Below are 24,074 nucleotides of genomic sequence, written 5' to 3' on the forward strand. Positions count from 1 at the left end.
TAAAAGACTATTAGTCATTGGGCGTACGAGCCGGCACACACATTAGGATCCATTATGTGTGGGCCATGTACTTGAAAAGTACTTGAAAAAGGACAGGCACCATAGATAACACCTGAAACCGCAGAGGCAAAGCATCACGAAAAACAAAACTTAACGCTAAACAGCAAGACAAACTTCTTAATTGTAAATTCACCAATGGTGCCAGCTCCCAGTTGAACTCCTCCCGGAATACTCACGCTGCGGGGACGTTTTTTCAGATGAACTCAAGCAGGGACTTTCCTGCCCTGGGTGAGCTGTGTACAAATATGGCTCACACTAACCTTAACCACAACCCTTAAATCAACCGTAACCGTTGAGAATCCTCCACATCTGTGAGGGGGAAATGACACTGATCTGATACTGGCAGTGGGGTGTACACTCAATTTAACAAACTGAATACCTAAATGAGGGAGGAAACTGAATTGTAAGCTTAGGTAAATTCACTGTATGATCAAGCTTCATGGTTTTAAGACTTCATGACTTGCAAGACTTCCTGATAGAGCCTGATCAATTAATCAGTTGGCCAATAATAGTCTCAACTCAATTTATTTGTAACAACATCATCCCATTTGCATTCCCATCAATGAGTAGCCTCTTAAAGCCCCTCTGACTGTACTGGGGTGCTGTGTGTGGCCCAGGCCACCCTGGAAAATGACAGCCGGGTGATGTGGTGGACACACAAATAAACCTGAATGAGTCCCTGACAATTGTCCGTCCCCGCTCAGCGCCTGTAGTCAGCAGGAGTGGGTGGCAACAGCCAAGACAACTCTGCAGACGAGACCGTGAACCGTCCCTTGTCATCCAATTACAGCATCAAATTAAGACCCAAGACACAGAGGCCTATCTGCGCTCAGCGAAGCAAAAGAAGACAGAGAGGGATTTAGTGGTAATAGTGAAAAGGGAACGGGGAACGAAGGAATGGAGGGGGTATGAGAGAGGGAGGGATGGTATAGAGAGATGTATAGAGAGAAACGTAGGAGGAGAAGACTCCCAGCACACACTGACAATACAAAGTCATGTACAGTGGCAGGCTGCCATCTCTGCCACTGTGTAGCCATGCATCAGACCATACCCTGTATATCGGGCAGTTAGTTAGTCCACAGAGACGCCTCTGTCGGTAAACAATGGAGACTTAACACCAATTCAGGTTCAGCAAGTTGAGGGTTGGAAGATTCTGGAGACGAGCCAGGTGAAATTTAATTAGCAGTGCAGTTTTGGTAGCACAAATTTAGGTCAAGCCATAAATAAAATTAATCGTACGCATCTCTCACACCAGGAACATATTAGGAATCTCAGAGGCAGAGGCCAAATGGTCGGATTATGGACCATCCTTTGTCTTGAAAAGATTAAAACAAAATCAAAAGAATGCAGGCTTTACCGACACTGCTGATAAACTGCTGACCATAATATCAGGATCACATTTTGTTCTAAGCAGTTTTTTTCAAAATGTTTCAAAGTAAATATCCCCTTTAAAAGTTGTCCTAGCCCCATATTCATTCATTCCTCTTTGATTTATGTATCGTGAATTACATAACGGGTAATACACGTTGGTTAAAAGATAAACCACATCCTTGTTTAATAAAACTAGATTTGCACGTGCAACACACTTGTGAAAGGCCATTTATTCCATTTTATGATGATGTAATAACCGTGTCACCTCTATTTATTGTGGCTACCTGCTGAGAAACAACCCGCATGGAGCCAAATATTTTACCAAAGGAGTAAAGTGGGAGCGGATGCTTAATTGAGCCCCGGGGCCGACTGCCAGCAAAACCCCAGGCAAGAAATGTCCTTTCAGAACACTGCTGATTCGCAGCCATTGTCCAATTACAGCAGGAGGGCAGCGGTAGGAGGGGTGGGGGGTGGGTTTATGATTGTGTAAACAAAGGATGACACTGGCATGATTATGGCAATACACTGGAAATCCTCCACTGGTTGTAGGGAAAGCTGTTGCACTGTGGCCTCATGTGTCTAATATGTGAGGAAAAGGTTTCGACGAGAAAACATGACAGTGTGGTTCTCATATTTATGATTTACACATTTGGTGAAACTTTTAGTTGGCATGAGCCCAAAATTACTGTTCTCACAAGACAATTGAAGTTATTCTGTGATAAAAACTACTCTATTAGAATATAATAAAGTTATTGAATAATAGGATTTACAGAAGAATGCTTGAGTTTAACTGCATTTAAGTTATAATGAGCATTTCTCTGCATTAAAATATAAAAAGAACGACCCAGTGATATTTATTTTGGCATTTTAAAAATATCAGTACTCTAGAAATCTGCCTGATTACTTTGACAAAGATCCAAGATTTCAAGATTTAATTCCTGGGGAAAGGGATTAACGCCCTACACCACAATATTAAAGAAAGTTTGTTTTTTATTCCCGGATTTGCACCCACATTCTAGTTATACTTTGACTCAACACTCCACTACCACATCCTTTCACCACAAGTTCTGTGGAAATCTGTCCTGATTTTTTTTATTCCTTAACAGAGGAAAGTAGCACAACAATTTCAAACCTTAAGAATCAGGTTTTAAAACTAACGTTAACAGTTTTATAAAGTTGCCCCGTCAATGAGGTCATATCCTCCTTTGGATCGTTTTTTACATATACATTTCAAATATTCATATTTTTGTGGCTGGATGCCTGGATCTTATGTTATTAGAGAAACAAACTGAGTAGATGTTCACAGCAGCTCTTGCAGGGAATAAATTACACATTGTGCACTTCAGGGAAAAATATCTACAGGTCTATGTGTCCCCTGAGTAATACAAGTGGACTCATCTCTGCATCACAGGCAACTATATACAATCATTTTCCATCCAGACAGTATGTGCCACAGTTCAGTACAAACTGTCCTCAATGACACGCGGTCTGCTCTGGAGATCTCAGCATCTTCTGTCCCCCTCTCTCTTTCTACTGACTGGATCCTTATTTCTTCTTTCGATCAAGGTCTTTTATATTTTCAAAATACATTACCAAAAAGTACAGAAGTTGACTGCCGGTTCCTGTCCGTTGCCCCAGAAGCCCCCCCTCCCCTAAACTACTTGGCCACGGTTAAATATTCGTATTGCCAGATATCCATGAAACAAAACTTACATAAATAAATAAATGTTTGATTATCAAGTTTGGGGAGAATAGACACATACTTCTAACAGCATGATAAAAAAAAAACTGAAGAATCCTTTTCTCGTCCTCCAGTAGTAGTTGCACTTGGTACATGACAGATTCATTTCAAACTTTCCAAAAAATGCACATATTAACAGAAAGGGTACCATGTGATGAAATATTTAAAAAGCGTTCATAACTGTTACACATTTAATTATAACAGGGGAGCTTTTTTTATTGTCAATTTTTCTATCCTCCAGCTTTTTTCTTCTCATACCTACCTCTTTTCCTGCCTTTTAACAGCAGCAGCTTCAGAAATCTGAGCTGTCCTACTTTCCCAGAGAGAGAGGGAGAGAGAGCGAGCGAAAGACTGAGGACAGGGGGTAGGCAGCGAGAGAGAGAGAGAGAAGAGAGAGAGAGAGAGAGGGAGACGGAGATGCAGTCTCTATGACCTACATGAGTCCAACAGCTCTGCTCAGCTTTGGCCAGATGCAATGCTTGCACGCAGCAACACATTGCTCTCTTTGTGAAACACATGGGCATAAACAGACGAGGACATGTGTGTACACCTGTCTGCACACAATTATGCATGTGCATGCATGCAAGCGAACAAAAACATACACTCAAAATGACAACAAAGTTGTGTTATACATCTGAGTAGTTTGTCATTTACTAAACCTGAAACTGTACAATGTTCCTTTGCAGTCATTTGCCACTAGAGACAGAGACACACACACACACACACACACACAGAGAGAGAGAGAGCAAGCGCTATCAGGGATTAACATTAGCTGCAGGAGTAATGGGATCTTGCCCTGTTAGCCGGGTGAAAGTTGTGGCTTCTAATCTTACACCGCTCTGCCCTCTGGGACGAGGAGTGAGGGATGGACCATTAAAAAGGTGAATCATACCCCTTATAGTGCCTGTATGGGTGGTCCAGTCACGCTCCACGGTCAGACATTTATTTAGTTCAATTTGATACAGAAATAAACCACGTACCGGATGAATTATTAACCATTTTCGAAAATTTAGGGCTTGTGGTTTACTTCCATTACCTCAATGAACAATATAAAGTGCCCTGATTGGGATCCCCCTCATAAATCTATCACTGAAATATAAACTGTGGTGACATAATTTAATGCTGGGATGAAAAACAAACCTATACGTTTATATATCTACTACTTGACTTTCCTCCCTGATTGCTTTATTGATTATCTGGTGGTATTAAAGCTACTTTGGGAGTCTGTACCTGCGCTTGTTTGTTTCATGGCGTCCTCAGTTTCAATTATCCATCAGTTATATTTACTTGAAGAACAGTTTGCACTGTGAACACACTTGACGGATGATCACTACATTCACATACAGTCTCTTGGTCAACAGCACCTCGACTGTAGTTTTTAGGGACCTTTACAATGCAAAACAAGTGTCCAATCCTAGAGTGTCAACAAACAAATATTGGTCATTAAAACTTTCTTGTTGCGTCCAACTTCAGCTCTGTTGCTAGGCGACACATATAAGGATTGGACTAGTTTACTAGGTCAAGGAAAGCCTCTTTAGACCAGGCCACAATGTTTCAGTTCACCCTTTGTGGTCTACGCTGCCTCTGGGGGACGGGTGGACGGTGTCTTCCAAAGGACGATGCTCCTGAATTGAGACCCAGGTATTGTGTTTATAAACTGCGGCTTTTTCATATGCTCAGGGCAAGTTCTGTTCTCTGCTCCCTGCTACAGTGTAGGCAGTGGATGTTAGATGCAAATGTGGCTGTGACTCTGACCTATTTTATACAAGGAAGCATGTAATTGAATTTAGCATGTAACAGGATCATCCTAATACTGGGGACTTTTGTATTTAGCTCATTTTGCATTTTATAAGCAACGCTAATGTAAATATTCAAACTCACAAACAAGGTCTCACATAACCACAATGGGTTTGTTTGCATGAGCTATGAGATGTTGATCTGTTTCCATGTGTCTTTTTCCACTGGCAGCCGAGCCATTATTCAGCTTACCTTCCTCACCTGTCTTATCATTCAGCAGCAGGCCGTGTGCTTGTGTGTGGCGTGTCTCTGTGTGGCAGTAGCAGGTCTAGCTAGCAGGTCGAGGCATGTTTCCATTTAGCGGGCGATGGGATAAATATGGCCCTGACACATGAGATGTTCCTGACTCCACCACAACCTGCCTGGCTCTCCTCCAGGTAACATTTGTTCTGCAGCAGCAGAACAATTTGTATTTCACAGCACAGAACGCTGCAAATCCAATCAGTGCCCCAACGCAATGTGTGTGTGAGTGTGTGAGAGAGCGAGTGAGCATGGACATGTATGTTGACAAAGGGTTACTGTACAGCCTGCATGCTCTCTCTACTTCTGCCACAAAGAGCATCAGATAACATGCAAATGAGTGTGTGTGTGTGTATGTCCCACAGGCAGAGAGAGAGAGAGAGAGAGAGAGAGAGAGAGAGAGAGAGAGAGAGAGAGAGAGAGAGAGAGAGAGAGAGAGAGCATTTGGTTTACAGACCTGATATCATTTTAGGGAATAATGATCCAGGCCTGCATGCATCAAATACACACACATGCGCACACGTGTGCACACACAAGCTCAATAAAGCATCCAGTTTGAGCGCATTATTTATTTTCACATGAATTACAAATAATTACAAAGACAAAAACAACCCAAGTGTTAACAGTCTAAATCACACACACCCACCAACAGGTTTGTGAAGCTGTCCTCATTAGGACAGTCCATTAGCTCCCATTCATTGTGGACAGCCTAAAAAAAGTCCTTTTCCATAACGTTAACCATGACCAGTTTATACCTAAACCCTAACCTAACCACAATTCATTTCTAATCACTAACCATAACCAGGACCTCAGGATTAATGTTTAGTTTCATTAGGACCAGGCTTTGGTCCCCATGAAGTCTACTGGTCCTGACAAATCAGTGTTTAAGCTGGAAAAATCCTAAAGAGGTACAAAGCAGTTCTAAAAACCTCTAAACGTACAAGTGTGAATAGTTAGTGATTAGTCAACAAGTGTCTGTGTTTATTTGTGTGTTCCCTGTGGCACTTTAAGATCCATTTAAATGGAGTCTGGCTGCTGGAATGAGCCAGCAGATTTATGGCGCTGTGTCAACTTTGATCTCGGAACAGTGCAGCCTGCAGAACACATCAGCAGTTCAATGAGAAGCAGAACACACACACCCACAAACACACACACCCACACACGCACTCACACGCACACCCTCAGCTTATTCTTGACTTAACCCCACACATACATTAGACACATGGACATATGTACACAATACACCAAACTGAACCTCCTCATAAGAACACCCTGACTTGTTTTAAAAATTAAACACACACACATGCACACAAACATGCACAGACCCACAGATGTTCCCACACATTGAGGCCAACAGTTTGGGCATCGACAGCATTCCATTCTGCTTTTCCGTTTACAGTGGAAAAATCGGCCCTTTGACCTGGAGTAATTTCAACATTCAGGAAGGAGGCAGCCAGGGAATGCCATGCTTCAACGCTAAGGGAGTGCGAGGAGGGGTGGATCGATGCCCATCATGCATGTAGCGGGTGTTTCTAGTTTAAATCCAGCAACCACAGTAAATGCTTCAAGAGTTTATTAATTAAGTCAAGGCTGCTTTGTTATATTGAAAATTCTTTGGTACATAAAAGTTTAAGATTATATTTATTGAAGATTGCTTGGCAGTTGGGGGATTTTGCATTTTGAAGCTGCTCTGACTTTATATTATCTATGGATCAAATGAGTGTGTGTAAAGTGAATCAGTCACGCAAAGTGAAGATCACAGGCAAAACATAAAATGGTATTCAGTAGAGTACAGTCCGTACCTGTACATACCAACAATCGCCCAATTATTTTCTCTCCACAGTCACAAATGCGTGTACATTGTGGGAACTCCTCCAAGTTGTATTTGCATAATCATAGTGACTATCAGGCAAGCAAACCTACAAAAAGGACTATCTGAGAGCACATACCTCTGTCAAGGACAGGGCCCTATCTCACAATGTTTAAGAACTGAATAAAAACGAATGGGTTCTTCCTTGCTTCCCCAGCCTTGGGTTAAGTATAAATAAGATCGGTCTAGTAGCTCTTTCTGATCCTGCTTCAGACCGACAGACTAACAGAAATGTAAACATAACTTCCTTGATGGAGGTAATTATCATCCGAATCTACCCTCACCTCTACACACTTCTAAGTTTCTTTCAACAAACTGTCATGGGTTTACAGATATTTTTGATTGCAGCAGATGGCTACTTTCTGCAAAACCGTTCTTTGACATCCTTCGCCAAAGATATCACTGAATGCATGTTGAAATTGAAGCTTAAAGTTTCTCTGTTTAACGACTGGATGGTTTTTGAGAGCTACTGAAGCCAAATCCACAGTGCCTCACATTTTCCCACAGCAGTGTTTCATGGACTGGGGACATGATGGGGGGGGGGGGCAAAAAGCCTCTTAGTAATGTGAAGTTATATTTGGCAAATAAATTCTTATCAGATTTCTTTCAGCTGCTGGGGCAGAATATCATTATGACTAAGTGTATGTGCAACATTCATATTCTGCAGCGTATCTGCCGCACTGATAATGATACGAGTCTCGTCAGCAGCTTGTACGACGCTGAAAGGCACAGGGAGACTTGCTGTCTGTTTCATCACAGACTGCACCACACCTTTCTTGGGTATGCATTTCTGGGCCACCATGAGTAATTGGATAAAAGCAGACATCATAGCTCCTCATCATATACTCACTTTACTACATTTCAGTCAAACTCAAGGCCCGGAGTAATGGTTTTAACATTCAGACCCGTTTCTAAAACAGGTTGCATGATTTCAACAAGCTGTGAGGCTGCCGGGAGGCTGCTGAGCTCATCATTTAAATTATACCTCTACAGAACACTCGATTCTGGCAGCATTCACAAAATGCTTTTTTGATAAGTGGGTGTCACAGCTTTGAAGTCCGGCTGACTCAACTGGAGGTAAAGTCATGCTGAGAGAGAGAGAGATCGAGGGAGGGAAGGCGAGAGATAGAGAGGGAGGTGTAAGGAGGAGTGAGCGGGGTTGGAAAGGTGATCAGCACCATCATCATAAGAGCAAATGTTAAAGATCCCTCCTGGGACACTGTGTCACAGCAGTTCCCATGAATATAATCCTGATGAGAATTAGACCGTAAAGGATACTGAGGTGATCTCACCTGCCGAACATGTTGAAATACCAAAGGCAAAGGAATATTATAAAATGCTTTTGCTATAATGCTAGAGAGTATAAAGGGCTTAAACCTGCATAATATAGAAAGCTGTTGTATTTTTTTTGTTGTCAGACTTGTGCAACTGCCCAACGCTGCTGGCACCGAGCACCAACAGCCCGTTCACTAACATTATTAGTGCCAACCCAACCTCCGCTGCTTGTCTGGCACCACGCTCTATTTTAGGCGCCTTACTTCATCATGGGTGAATCAGTATTCATTGAGTGAGCTAAACTGTCCCAGAACACACCGTCCTGCGCTGTGGGCGGGCTGAAATCAACGAGAATTTCATTTCAACTGTTACTGAGAAGAGGGGACAAAAGGGTGGAGGGACGACGGGAACCCATGTGACAGACAGAGGGATAAACACTGACAGTCCAAGGCACACAGAGATAGACACACTAATAGGAAGATAATGAAACACAGACTAGAGAGGCACAGACAGGACGTGGGGATCCTGCCATACCATAGAGCGCAGTGAGCTACAGGACATCCAGTCCAAGAACAGTAAATCCAACAAAATCTGGCAACCCAGTGATCAAATCAGTGTTCCCACACAAGAACGACTGGGGCAGCTTTGGGAACAGAGTGTCCAAGTAAGTACATAACAGCACTTTCTATTGCACTACTGAGGACAGGCTGTAGAGATCCTAGACCGAGAAAATTAATGGATATACTGGCTAACTGCCTTGCATTCAAGGCTTCGTATAGGTTTTTCCATTGCACGACATGGATTACACAGGCCCAGCTTCTAGTATTTTCTTAAGTAGTGCTGTGGTTGTACTACCTGCCTTTCGGCCAGCTGGCTGTAAATGGAAAGATGTATGTACTTTCAGAATTCCATAACACCTGGATTATGTTTGTAGAAACCTTGAGCAGCAACAGGAAGTAGGATGTTTACGGATGTGTGTCCATCTGCACACACTTCCCCACATTCTGCACTGAACATGGTGCCAGTGCTCATGGAGGGCAGTTTCCTGTTTTATGTTATTAATCATCCTGTAGCTCCCAAACCAAAATAATTTATTTGTTTGGATTAAGGGTTATATGATTGATTGATGCTAGAAATTTCAGCATCTTCAGTTGATTATACATGGACATGATGGAAACGCATCCGAACACTTCCACAGCATTGCCTGGATGCTGTGTCCGTTATTTAAACACCCTTTATTTCAGACGTAAGGAGCTGAGGGGACAGGCTGTACAAGTGGAGTGGACAAAGAAGGAAGACGGGGAGGGAGAGGACAGAGAGGAAAAGTGACGTAATCAGGCATCATATGGCCGTGTCAAACAGCTTGCCCAGTGAGTCCTGACAGCCCCTGCACTGCGTCCTCATGCCTCCTGTGCAAAGGCCAAGGAGTGAGGTAAGGAGGAACAGAGGGACACAAGTACGAGAGTCTGTCAGTGAGCGCCCGAAGGTCGGAAAATTCAGTAAACTAAACAGAGAAACTTCTCAGCAGCGGCTGCATGACTGGACTGTGTGGAGTGGAGGGAGACGTGTGGATAGATACAGACTGACAAAGACAGATAAAGACAGTGAGAAAGAAATGGCACAGAACAAGAGAGAGTGAGCTGGAAACAATAATGTACCTGGTCACTGTCCCACTTGTCAAACTGGAGACAGATCACCCAGGTCCTCTGGTATCTGAACCACTCACGGGAGGAGTACACATTTGCAAGAGAGCAGCTTTACCACCATTCCTCATCCTGCTGGACCCCCTGAGACATGTGTGTGTGTGATTGGATTTTTACAGTGGAAATGTGCTAAATTCAATTTTCACCAAAGAACAACCACAATGACACAAACTTTCCAAGGAAACCAACAATGGTCAGACACCTCCAACATTGTAAATAGTTTACAAAACTCCTCCCAAAGATACACAGGCACACAAATACACCCATAAACTTGGGAGGATGCACAAAAGTTAACATGAATGTGTGTGCACTGTAAACACACACAAGGAACTTGGTTTTCAATGGCATTCTCAGCATCACATCTCCTTTAGGTTTGGTGGTGCACATAACAATTTTTCTTTATATATGGTTTGCCTTGACATGCATTTTTCTACTAATTAAAGAAATGTCTGTATGTGGATTGCATTTCTCAAGAACCATAAGGGTTTTCCGCTTTGCAAATGATATTAAACCAAGAAGACCAGAAGCTGTAATTGACGCAAAAGGGTTTCAGTTTGACATTTTTAATGCATTTCAATGAATACATTTGTCAGACAGTTATTTCGTTGTCTCTGCTTTATGGTCCTTAAAAAAGCTTCCTAGAACAGTGTAGTGTTTTTGGTAGGTATAAGTGTCACACTGGTTTTAAGTCAAATATTGGCCCAGAGCTGCAATAAATATCATAGGCAGATTTAGCCATTCCAAACTGAGGTGTTTTGTTGAGTAAAGCAAAGTTGATTGCTGATTACTGTAAGATCACCGAAATAATTTCACCCTTCCCATTCCCCGCTCCACTTCCTGGTCTATACCACATTCTTTACAGGATATCTGAGTCCCACGACGGTCACCCAGTCGAATAAACTGGTTTTTGAATATTCAAAAGACACACTGAGCCAGGGTTATGTCACAGCTAGTAACTCAATACAAAGCTCATAACCACTTAGTGAGACATTAATCTTTGACCCGACCTACCATATGAATCGGGATTTGCCACGCTGTGTTGAATTTACTCTGCAGGTAATAATTCAAGCCCTTAAGGAAGAGGCTTCAAGGCTGACTCCAGCATTAACCATTTAGAACTTTATTTATGTCACAGGTGCCAATTCAAACCCGCAACGTTCCGACACTTTAAGCATTTACTGGATGCAACGGATTAACCGATTCATCAAGTGATATATGAGATGATGTTTTAAACGAGAGCGGGTCAAATTAAACTCAGACTTGCATTTTGGCTCATAACAACTTCACTGGAAGTGCAGTGTAGGAGCCATGACCAGAAGAGGCAAGGATCATAGCCAGGGCTGAGTATTTATGAGAAATAGTCCTCCCTCACATTACTGTAAACTGGTATGTTACTGTAACCAGCGCGGGCAGGCCCCATGTGAAGATCATTAAAAGTGACGATGGAGGGACTCTGAGTTCCAGGAACAGACAGGCCAGTCTCTAAATCTTTGTCAACACATGAACACAAAAATGCATAGAGGCTCACAGAAATGCAGCCATGTGGGCAGGTACACATACAAACACACACTCACACACGTTTGCGCAGCTTTCCTAATTAGGACTTTGCATTGACTGCCATTCAGTGTGGCCAGCCTAGTGAAATCCTTATACCTAACATACACCATGACCACTTCATACCAAACCTTGACCTAAACACAATTCCCATCTGACCTATAACCTAACCATTACCGAGAAATGAGGACCAGGCTTTGGTCCCCATGAGGTCTACTGGTCCTGACAAGGTCGGTGTTTATAGTGGAAAGGTGCCTCAGATGGGCAAAACATGGGGGCAGATGTAGAGCAAAAAAGAAAATTCCTAACTGCCTATGTCTAACCACTTAGCGCTGACCACTAAAAACAGCTGATTTACGATATACGAAATCTGCATCCACCAAAATAAGTCGCTGGAGTCCCACATGTCTCGTCTATTGGCATAACATAAAAGGAAATCAACATCAGCAGATGTCTCATATCCTCTTTTTCAAAGGGAGAAAAACATCTGATGATGCTCTCCCATAATGTATGAGGGACAGTGTTTTGGATTTAGTTCCGCCACACTTAATTATAATAATGCCCCCCCCCCCATGCCAAAGGTTCCAAAGAGAGAAGAAGCTCCAGCACTGCAGTGTATTTGACTTACATAAATGCCAGTGGTGGGTTCGTCGGGAGGTAGAGACCCTGGACTGAGGACAGGTGAGCTGGCTGGACTGCAGAGCTCGGGGAAGGGGTTGGGGATGGCCGGGAGAGACGATGTCCTCAGCTCCTCCTCCTGCAACCTCCTGAACATTGGAAACGGAGACAAAGGCACAGTACGCTGAAGGGTTGGTGGCTCAATGCATTGTGGTACTAGCATGTGTTTGCCGACTATCAACACATCATGTGCCCTGGAACAGCCTCTCAAAAAGTGAAATGAGAGAACTTTTGAAATGAGACGTGCTGACACGTGGAATAAGTGCGGGGGAGAGTTGGAATTAATAAAGCATTGCTGTACAGTATCCAGGCTCATGTCTGTTTCTGTCTGATCTAGCCGTAATGAACAGTCTCCTGGCAAGTGGAAATCACAGACCCCTGCAGCCTGCTAGCAAATTTTCTGCAATATTTATCACGTATAAATATTGAATCAAGACATCACTTTAAAGCAGTTTTTTTAATTAGGCACATACAGTGTGAGCTTGTGGCCGGGAGGAGGGGGAGCGATGATTTGACAGTTGAAGATAAACTTTTCAGGAATCGATCATAATTTAAAAATGAGCGGGTCAGTTTGTGAGATTCTAGCTCCAGGGTGCGATTAGACAATCAGTGCACGAGAATCTTTCTCTCCGTCTCTGTCAAATTCATTCTCTCTGTAGAACCCAGCGAGTTCAAAAGGGAACGGGCCTTTTGATGTCGTCCCATCTGACTTGGTGAACAGGGTTATCCAGAGGTCAGGCTTGAATAATAACAACTCCAGGACCCCCCCCCCCCCCCCCCCCCCGTCTGTGTGGATGCGTTTGAGAGGGAGAGCTCATAAGACAGAAATATACCATTAACTGATTACCCCTCCTCCCTTTCTATCAAATAGTCAAAAGGTGAATAATAGGAGCTGACACCAGTTCTGCTGTGAATGCCTGTTGTGTGTACACTATGTACGCAACCATTCTCCTGTTGCCGCAGTGTCTATGTGCATGCCCACTTTCCAATGCATACCACTATGCCCCCAGGGAGACTAAGGGTTTCCACTGTTTAAATTGAGAGAGACGTTTGCACTTGCTACTAATGTAAATTAGACTTTTTACCTTTCTCCTGCTGCTTGTGTAGTTTGAGACAAAGAGGTAGTGACAGGGAGGAACGGGTCATTCAAGGGCTACAGATATGAAGCAGGGAGGAAACGCAGCCAATTATTAGGAGGGTGTGGAGGGATGAGTGTACAGTGAGAGGCTTCTTTTCCAGGGCGAGAGAGAGAAAAAGGTTCTGCACGTGCAACTCAACATGTGCAAATGTATAAGATCGGAGGGAGTTATTTCACAGCTTAGTGCCACTTTTCGGTTACCAGAGGGCATGTGACGCATGTACACTTGCTCAAGTACTGCTGTAGACTTATTACGACATTTACTCTTTTCATACATTCATAAAGTATATATTATTTAGGATACCTTCTACATGCTTGAGTTGTGTTGGATGTTTTGATTTGGTGTGCAGGCAGAATGTATAACTTCTTTAGTTTATCCTGGGGCATACCACAGGGATCTGTCCTGGTAACACTCCTATTTATTACTTTACCAGTTTTGAAAAGAAAAAAGTTTCTAATTTGAATTTTCACTTTATTGTGGATGATACTTTGATAGTCTGCTCTGTGTCTACAACAAGCATTGCGAGTAATTGTATTTTCTCTCAGAACTGTCTCCAAAGCCTGTACTGAATTGTGAAGAAGGGTCATGGCGTTTACTGTGCTCTCTGTTTGGAATGACTTGCAAGTTTCAGTTTTTTTTATTTTAAAGAGATGAAATAACTGGATTAATTTAAATTATATTAAAGTAACTTTTACAGGACTTGATAATAGATGGAGAAGTCTGCAGTCTGAATAATATTGCCCAAGGTTGATCCTTGAATATCCTGAATATATTTAATATCTATACTTTCATTGTATTGTATGGAATTGCTATATGATGTCTGCAAACCTGACTTGCAAAGAGGATCTGTTAAAGGAGATAAAATGTTACATTTCCTGGTTAAGTAAAATAAATGAAATATGATTATTTTAATGAAAGCCATGCTCTTCAATCATTATTTAATAAACTATGCTATTTTTGCCATACACAAACATATACACTTAAAATCTGCAAACATATTTTTCAAATGTAGAATTAAGTGTTTGGTCTTCAACCAGTCATAAAACTAATCACCAATAATGAATCACTATTACTTTCACCTCCAGGTTCAATAAATACCTGTGTTAACTGAAACTCGTTTGTCAAAGTTGTACTTATGTTTCACTTTTAAACAACACTTACTTTTTAACTTTTAGAGAGCTTATTTCTCAACCGTGACTATTTATCAGATTTATATGTTGCATCCAAACTACCACCCAAAGACTGTAGGACCCCGTTTCTACTATATGAACAGGTTTTATCTTGGGAGCATGTTTAACTTTCCCTGTGCTACGGATTGTTTCCCTACAGTAAGGACACACCCCAATCTCACCTCAACATGGTGCAGCTCCAGTATGTTGATTTGAGTTCCCTCCTCTTCAATGCCTGTCACACAACCCATTTCTCTTTGAGCTGCTGAAGAGAAAAAGGGCGTATTCTAATCAATTGTGCGCAACCTACCTGACAGCGAGGATGTGCATAGGCTGGGACCGCCGGAGGCTGGACTGGGGCGAGTCTGCGGACAAGGACGAGGAGGGCGGGTCCTGCGAGACGTGGCTTAGTGCGTTTGAGTGCTGACCCTGCCGTGGGTGGATAGCTTGTGTGTGATGCTGATTATGGTGGTGATGTTGTTGCGAGGAAGTGGCCTGTCCGTTGTGCAGTAGTGGAGTGGACTCTGTCTGCTGACCACTGCAGGTGGAGTAGATGCTCTCCAGCGAAGAGTTCATATCATTGACCAGGGCCTCAAGGTCAACATCGTCTTCTGGCAACAGAAAGGAAAACTTCAGTGAGACAGAAAGATGATGAAATGTGAAGCACCAGTCATGCTTCTGTAGAACGGACAAAAAGAAAGTGGAGGACAAGTGAAGAGAACAGAAATGAGCAAAGAGAAATGTGGAGCAGGAAAAGGCAGAGCCGGACAGAAACTCAAACTATAAATCCAATAAAGTACAATAAAAGACAATAACGAAAGTCCCTCAATCCTGCAGTTTTGGTTTCAAATAGTTGACTCACAAAAAAGTGGTAAAGTCCCTGGACTTTGTTGGGACTTTCCAATTTTTCTATTTCTGTTTCTCTTTCATTTCACCGTGGCCAGGATTTGAACCCTTTAACCTCACTTTATACCACCTTGATTCCAACACTAAAAAAGGAGGAGAAAAAAAAACCTGGCGTGCACAAAACACACGCGCACATATTGGTAACCAGTTTTGCCAGTGCTCAATCAGCAAGCCTATCTTCACACACTGTGCTGGCCCGTGCGCTAAATCTGCTGGTATAACAAGTACAAGCACCAACCTGCCCATGACACTTTTCAACTCTCGTCAACAGGGTTCACGGCGAAGGCATCGCACCACAAGCGTCTGCTCTACATTCCCTGCAAGTATCAAACATTCTGCTTTTAAAAAAGGTATTTAAAAAGCGGGCCGTGCAATTCTTTCAGCAGAGGAATCCATCCTCAAAGCCCTCGCGAAGACCTCACGGCACATTTGAATTCATGAAGAGAGTTTTTCAACTGACTCCGGGAGCATGTCGTATCAAAAGTTTGAAGCAAGCTCAAGTGAAGGGAAGCTCACAGCTAATTGCTTCATGCTGTGAAAGTTTTATCATCTGGCTGCCCCGGCTCTTTGCAAATTGAAATATGCAGTGGCGATGCCTCTTGTGATTAATAATTCTGAAATATGTAAAAGAAATCTATGTCTTTACTTCATCATCAAATCTCTGTGTCCAGATCCAACAACTATACAGCAGGACACAAGTTGACCACTAGGGGGAGACAAGCTGTAATTGTACAGGACATGAGCTCTGAGGCTGATGTGGTCATGTGAAGGCACCTCAGACACATATTAGGACTTGGCTCAGGATTAAAATAACATTAATCAAAAGGAACTCATCATGAGAAAGCATTGTTCATTAGCATAGAGTCCCATTGATATCTGCATTGCAAATTCCGAATAATCAGATGACAAAAAGGGTATGTACATTTAAGTGGGACTTTTGAATTGAACAGATTTTTTATTTATCGATCTTTATTTGAAATCGAATAATATCTATGGTGCCCTCGTTTATTCATTGTACTGCTTTTTTATTTTATTTGAATAAATAGAGTAAAAACAACATGAAAAAGAGGAAAGTGAGCGTTTTGTTGGCTCGACAGCCTCTACAAAAACTCAAGCCCCAGCTCATGGTTCAAAAGTAAAGTTTTCTGAATGAATGAACGAATGAATGAATCAGTTGATGGATGAGTGAATGAAGGCATATTAAGCCCAAGCGTTGTATTTTTAACTTTTACTATGTTGTCATGCTCCAGAGCTTCAAACGCACTGTGTGACTCATGGAACTTCCCCACAGCTCGAGGTGCAGGACACCTGGATCATGCAAGGTGGTGGCGAGACGGTCACCCCACTCCAAAGCAGCTCAAGGGCCACTGCTCAGCACAAAGCTGACATAAGAAAACAGCAGAGTGATTGATGTGAAGCTTTAAACACGCTGACTTCAAAGGATGTCCCCTTAGGGTACGGTTTCCTGTGGAAACCCAATTTTTATTCACGTATTTATTGGAGAAAAAAAGTTACTCAGGGAACAACAACAGGAGCTGTGGGTCAGCAGGCCAGTAAACGTCCCCATTCCCGCAGGGAGCGGCTGCTCATACTGAATTGTCACCTTTGAGGAGCTTTTCCTGAAAACGTGTCAGGTAGCTGTATCCCAGGTGCCTGTGAATCACAGGTGGTTAATCTGTAGGTATTAATAGTGACAGGTAAGCTTGAGCAGAGACTTATAGATAGCCTGAAGAGCTAAAGAGCTATATACCGCAGGACACAGGGTGCATACAAGGCCATACACAAGGCTGAGGACAGAGTGAGACACCTCTGAGGCGAGACGGTGCAATGTTCAATGGATGCAGCTTTGGTGACATTGACAAAATATTTTTTAACATCAAAACATTAAGTTTAATTAAAAATATGCCTCATAACTGGTCTGAGGGTAAACCAGACACCTGAAAGACTTGCAAACATCAGAGGCTCATCATCCATCACTGGTGAGACGTGTTCCCTGAAGCTAGGGAGAAAAGTTTCCTCATAAATCTGGCCTCTGGCTGGGGGCACTGGCAGAGCTGTCTGCAAACAAAGCAACACAACTCACAGGCTCACGCACTGGATGTAGTATTTGTGCGTCAGTATCCGTCAGGCGATCGTAGTCACCTATGCATGTCACAATAAGGCAAACAAAGGTATGCGTCATGCACACGGCTGTAGGGCAGAGAGATTGATGACACATGCAGGACAGCAGGCACGCACAGATTTTAAACCAATGAAAATCTGGAGCACGTAGCAAACTGCGATTGTACTTGCTCAGTCTAGAACTGCTGTGGGGATACTTGGCCTTGGCAAGCATGATCAAATACATTATGAACTCCTTTATTTCTGCCCACCACACCCTTTGATTACAGCATGTAACAACTGTACTGCCATTAATCAGATGCTCTTAAATATCAGAGCAGCTCAGGCGGCAGGGAGCACACAAGGCTCCAGATGTAGACGGTGAGAATTCAGCAAAGACTATAAAGCAAGAATCGGTCAAAAGCTGTCAAGATCAACATGTTGTGTAGCAAAGGTAACTCAACCTTTTTTCTCCATTGCAATGTGCCAAGAAAAGTGGTTCACACAATCAAGACCTGCCAACCACAGCCAGACACAAGAGGTCATTTGAAAGTTGTAGCCACTCAAAATAGGGAAAAGCTGGATAAAATGGATAAATTAATATGATAATTATTATAATCATCATCGTTACTATTATTTAACACCAGAAATGCCTCTTATAATGCTGAAAATCTCGATTTCGGGCAATCTATGTACTGTGTCTCAGGATATTATTCATCTATTATAGTATATTAGTGTCAGCCAGATAAAAGTGCAATTTCCTTTCACACTTCTTCTTGCCACTCAAAAACAGCAGTTGTGCTATTCTGCCAGGGGCAAGTACTGTTTTTAGAGCAGTGAAGAAGAAGGGATATAAGACAGTGTAGCGTTAGTCAGTGCTTGCGAAAATGTCAGCATTTGCTAATAGTTTACGGTGGAAAGTCCCACGTCAGTAAAAACGTCAGTGTACCATATGCAAGATTTTAAAAGGTGCGTCACTAGTGGTGCCAATCAACTTAACAAAAATCTCATCAAGAATTTGAAAAAGCATCGCACCAAAGAGCTCAAGAAGTTCACCAAAGCGAAGGAGAAAAAACATTTGTCCCTTTGGTCATGACTGAACAGAACACAGGTTCTTTTCAGTCACGACCGTCAAACTAGATAATTAAAGAAGTTCCATGGTATTCATTCTTTGTAAGTGGTCATCTAAAAATACATGACTCCCCTGAATTATTTCCAGAACGCAGATCCAGTTTGATGTTTAGTTGACAAAGACTCATTTGAAAACTAGATAATAAAGTTTAGTGTACATAAATGTTTGAAGGTAAAGTTTACCCCATGTTTCTCGGATGAACCAATTTCAACAATACGGTGGGTTACTTAAGAACTTGATGTGTGTTTCAGCTGAGGTTAAAAATGTAAGATTGAAAACCATCTATATTTCTTTTTTTCATATTTGGCTTGAACTCAACTGTAGAAGTCAGAACTACATGTCAAGCCCTGATAGGTCAAAGGATAACACAGACATTATTGTTCTCACTTCCTCATTGTTTAATTTCTCCCATGGCTCGAGTTCATTTGCTCCTCTTTTCCTCCCCCTCTCTCGCTCTTTCTAGGAACCTTTAACCGGTTAAATTAGGGGTAAAAATAGCCCAAGCTTTGTCTATTGTCTAAGCCAACGCTAAATACAGTATCAACCAACTGTAAAGCTCGTCGAGTCTGCTAAGAATCTGCATAAAAGCTGTCTTGAATATTTCTGGTCATTAGCGTGCGAGACATAGGCCAAAACAAGACCATTGTGATGATGGCAGATCCATATGGCTCCGCTTAATCCTGGAATGTAGTCTATGCATTTTGTATTCATTCCTGCTAGTTAAAAACAAAAAGGAGAGGCGACCCTTCTGTAGGGAAGGGGAATGTCAGGGGTATAAGTATACATTGCTCACACACACACACCACACACACAGACACACACACACACAAGAGAGGGATAAACAGTCTCTGAACACAAGCCCAGCATAAGGGTTTCCATTCAAAGGGATCAGCGGGAGCATAGACAGAGCAAGTCTAAACTGTAAAGCGTGGCCCTGCACTGCAGAGTACAATACCTCTGATGACAGCACACACACCCACTGAGGGCCGAGCCTCCTGATGGGATGGGAGAGTGTGGGAGGATCAGAGGAAAACAGGAGGAGGAGTGAGGGAGGGAGGGAGAGAAACACGGGCTCTCATTTAGGGGGAACCCTGGCAAGGGATTAAGACGATGTGACGGGTGTTTTACTTCACACAGCTTTATGGGAAGCTAAAATATTACTTCTAACATTTCAGCTCTGCAGAAGAAAAGTTTCACACGCACTGACATTCAAGTCTATTACTAATCTTCATGTCAGCGTCAGGATGAATTGTGATTTAATTGAGATTTTAACTATTTATAGTACGGCTGGACAATATGGCGAAAAATTATATCAAGATAAAGATTTATATATAAGTCAATGATCATTGTAATGATGAATATCACATTATAATTTGATTCAAGTTTTGTTCAAGTGTATTTTTACTTTTAAATAATTCCAGGTATGTATGATAAACTTTATTCAAACCAATGCCTGGGATTTTCACTTGTTGCCACAGGAGATAGTCAGAATGAGGAAGACATTTGAAAATAGATGAAATAGGCAATAAAATAGAAAATACCTAAATAAAATTGTGTATTTGGATTTAATAAAAACCTCTCTATATTTGGAAATATTATTTGTAGAGAAATGTACTTGAGTAAAGTGCATTGGCATAAGATATCACAAGCATGTATACAATATTATGTATGAGATATTGAAATAGATATTATAAGATATATATAAAGTATATAAATAAGAGGCATACACATGTTATATAATTGGTATACATTACACAGACATGCTTGATGTAATATGCAGGAGACTAATGTGCGAAAGGTGGATCGTTGTGTGTTATAGCTCCTCAATGTGCTGCCATGATGCATAAGCAATTTATTGATATACACTGAACCTGTGTTGTTTTGCTATTGAGGAAAATTATATTGCAACAATGGCTGTTGAGTTTAATTTAAGAATTAAGAAATATAAACTGTCTATTTTTGGATTTGATTTTCTATACAATATCCTACCAATTTTTTTACTTTAGCTGTGTATTCTACAATACACCGGCAGTCATCATTTTGTATAAGAAAACCAATACATAGAGACAATACATTAGCATAGTGCAGGCATGGATGTAGTGGGATTCTGTCTTGAAATGGTAAGTTTAAAAATAATAATTTGTCGTTACAAATGACATCACCCCGTATCCTGCACACATCCCATCCTCCCTTCACTCCGTCTTAAAAAGCCTCATTATTTAGAGGAATGCGGTCCCTTTCTGTTAATGAGAAAAAGTGTGTGTCTGCACGTGTATGTCCGTGCATGCGTTCCCCTGGCATGTCACTCTTCGTCCACAAAGGTGAAACTGGAGTAACTGGAGGTGGGAGCTTCCTTTCCAGGCCTGAGATCGCAGCTGGTCAGCTCCTCCAGAGCCACGCTTTCTGAATACTGCACCGCATTGGTACCATTGATGGGATTTGTTGCCTAGCAGCTGCACCACAAAACCACCAGCACCACCACCTCCACCAAAGACAGAGCAGGGCATATGTCACCTCCTCATCAGCCCAAACACACACACACATTCACACACACACACACACACACACGCACGCACGCACGCACGCACGCACGCACACAAACACACTCATGGTCTACTGCACTGTGACATCACTGGTCAGACAGGACATAACACCCCCGCCCTGCTGCACTGATCAGAGGTATAAAGTATCTTAACACTAGAACATGACATTCAAATACAGGAATAGAAAATGACTGCAAAACATTTGTACCGTAATTTGCATTTCCACAGTTTTGGAGATTCTTCACTTCAGCTGACTTCCTTAATCTGTATGTATAAGGATGGATGAATATAATAGACACCTTTATAATCAAGGCATGATTTGTTCTGTACTATGGGAAAATCATAAAGTACAATATCAATTTCTAGACGTCAAATATTGAAGTGTAAATGCCCTGATAAGCTGCTCAATGGTATATCATTAAAAAAAATTCAAATTAATATCAGGTCCTATTCCAACAAAGTGGCACTGTTCCATGCAGTATTCATTCAGGATCATGAATGTTGGGGCTTTACAGCAAAAAAACACAGCAAGTATTTAAGTCTTGTAAGAATGAAAGAGCGGGTTGACTGGAAAACTTGTTTCAAAACGTCAGTGAGGATTATTACGTTGTTAATAACAGCAGAGGAACTGAGGCTAAACTCAAATTGTTTCAGCAGTAAAAGAACTTAAAATTGGAAGCTGGTCGTAACTTGTCACCACCTATTTGTTAAATGGAAAGAATAAAGAGTGGGAGGGCCAGGGGAGGAGGAGATCTGAATAACATCTACCCATGTCAGGCGTCATCTTTTGCACAAAAAAAAAAGACTTGGGTTTACATTCAAAATCATTATTTAGATAGTGTAAGCAAAAAAAACGTCTCTCAGTCATCTCCTTTCATCTGCCCCGCTCGTCCTCCTCTGTTCCCTCCATCCTGAAAAATGACAATGTCATTTATGCTCCATTTATTTCCCATGCCAGTGCCAAGCGTTCTAATTCACTCGGTGAGCCCTCGCAGACTCCCCGCCCTCACCTCCCATGCTGGGCCAATATTGTGCTTAAATCTCATGCTCCGATTGTCATGGATGAACCCTGCATGGCACAATTAGATAGACGGCGTAATTATAATGGCACCCTGCGTCCATGCAGATCGCTCTTTGAACTGCTGAAATGTTTACGGCGGAAGAGACCCAAATATATATTATCTCTCACGACCCACCCCCAGCCCAGCAGAGGATAATGAGCAGCAAGCAGCTCTCTGCACTGTACTGAGGTACACACACACACACACTTACACACAAACACACACACAGTATCAATTTCCCTGGTAATATCTTTGGCCTTTATGGAATGATCTTAAAATAATGACACAATAAATCAATAAATAAATGACAATAAAAGTCCACTAGATATGTCCAATCATATGTAATTTGATGTCAGAGTACAACCAAGGACGCTCTTCTGTGTCACACAACCCCAATGTAACTCAAGAATATTTGACAGGTGTAATTTACAAGCAACAAAAATACACACAGACAGACACAAACACACAAACACACACACACACACAACAAACACCCACAGACACACACACACAAACCTACTGGATGTTGAAAACCGACCTTGGTGGTTAGGAGAGCTCCGATTGACTGTTTGCTGGAAGCTCGGACCAATGAGGTCAGCTTGTCTGTGATTGGAGGACCGGTCTATATTGTCCTGCTGAGGGAGAGAGAAGCAAAAACGAAAAAAGAAAATTGAGTGAGAATTTGGTTGCAGAAGCAAAACACATATAAGTCATTATCCCAAAATGTTACCTTTAAAATAAGAAAAAATTTTAGTTTATGTGAAGTGGTCGATACAAGCCCTTAGAGAAAATGTTACATCCAAACATAAAATAGTACAGAGGGTTCTTTGTGTCCACTGGAAACTGTTTGTGGACTTGGTCCCCGACCTTAGGGACATAAAGATGTACACACAGTTGTTGAAAGGACAACACACAATAGGCCACACAGACCAACAGTAGCTGCCAACAGACAGAATAACAAGAACAAGAAATAAATAAGTGGAATTTTTCTACCAGTTTGGATAAAGTTGAACTAAGATAACTTCTGAAATCGCTGCTGCGTGCCACAGACCATGTGGCCGTGTGTGAGCGTGGTCAGGTGTGTAGAGCAGAGAGAATGCGTCCATCAGTCAAATCACAGTTCAAAATTATAACACACTGACAGAAGATGGGACCACAACATAAATGACAAAAAGTGCTAAACTGCTTCACTATCTTAAAAAAGTGTGTAAGGACAAATGTACATGTGTTGCTATACCAGGTGTATGTTTATATGGTTATAAAATGTTTGTTTTTGATTTGTTTCTAGTGCCTGCAAAGACAAGGCGTGTGTGTGTGTGTGTGTGTGCGCGCCGTGCAGGGCCTAACAGCAGGACAGGGAACAGAACGTACTTGGGACAGATGACTGTTTTGAGAGGGAAAAACTTTGCCACTGACTCTGCGTCTCCTCCTCTTGAACAAGAAGCCGCTGCTGCAGCTATTTGTTCTGCCTCAGTAACTTGTCGAGCTGTGACTGACAGTGGAGGCAACACTGCACTCAAGGTTTTTGTTATTTCTCCGGCATCATTTTCTCTGATAGATGCCTTTGCCCTTACATCAGTTTGAGTAATCTACGTTGCCTCCAGAGACGATCGGACACAATGATGAAATGATGCTGATCCTTGAAGTACGAAGTATTTTTGCTCTCATATATTCTCTGGACTTATCTAATGATGCAGGTCCACTTTTAAGTTGGCAGCCTCTTGTTAAGAATTCA

At 42.1% G+C, this 24,074-nt stretch overlaps 1 protein-coding gene across 2 annotated transcripts in view; it reads right to left on the reverse strand.

Annotated features, from left to right (window-relative positions):
• Positions 1 to 24,074, reverse strand: part of grb10b (growth factor receptor-bound protein 10b) — a 61,929-nt gene that overhangs the window by 20,773 nt on the left and 17,082 nt on the right. For both annotated transcript variants that reach the window (XM_062398880.1, XM_062398879.1), the window contains exons 3-5: positions 22,878 to 22,974; positions 14,908 to 15,208; positions 12,240 to 12,378 (exon numbers count right to left, since the gene is read on the reverse strand). In XM_062398880.1, coding sequence (XP_062254864.1) covers positions 12,240 to 12,378; positions 14,908 to 15,208; positions 22,878 to 22,974 — 537 coding nt within the window. The remainder of the gene's footprint in view (positions 1 to 12,239; positions 12,379 to 14,907; positions 15,209 to 22,877; positions 22,975 to 24,074) is intronic.

The sequence above is a fragment of the Platichthys flesus genome, chromosome 11 (assembly GCF_949316205.1).
Source record: "Platichthys flesus chromosome 11, fPlaFle2.1, whole genome shotgun sequence".
NCBI lineage: Eukaryota > Metazoa > Chordata > Actinopteri > Pleuronectiformes > Pleuronectidae > Platichthys > Platichthys flesus.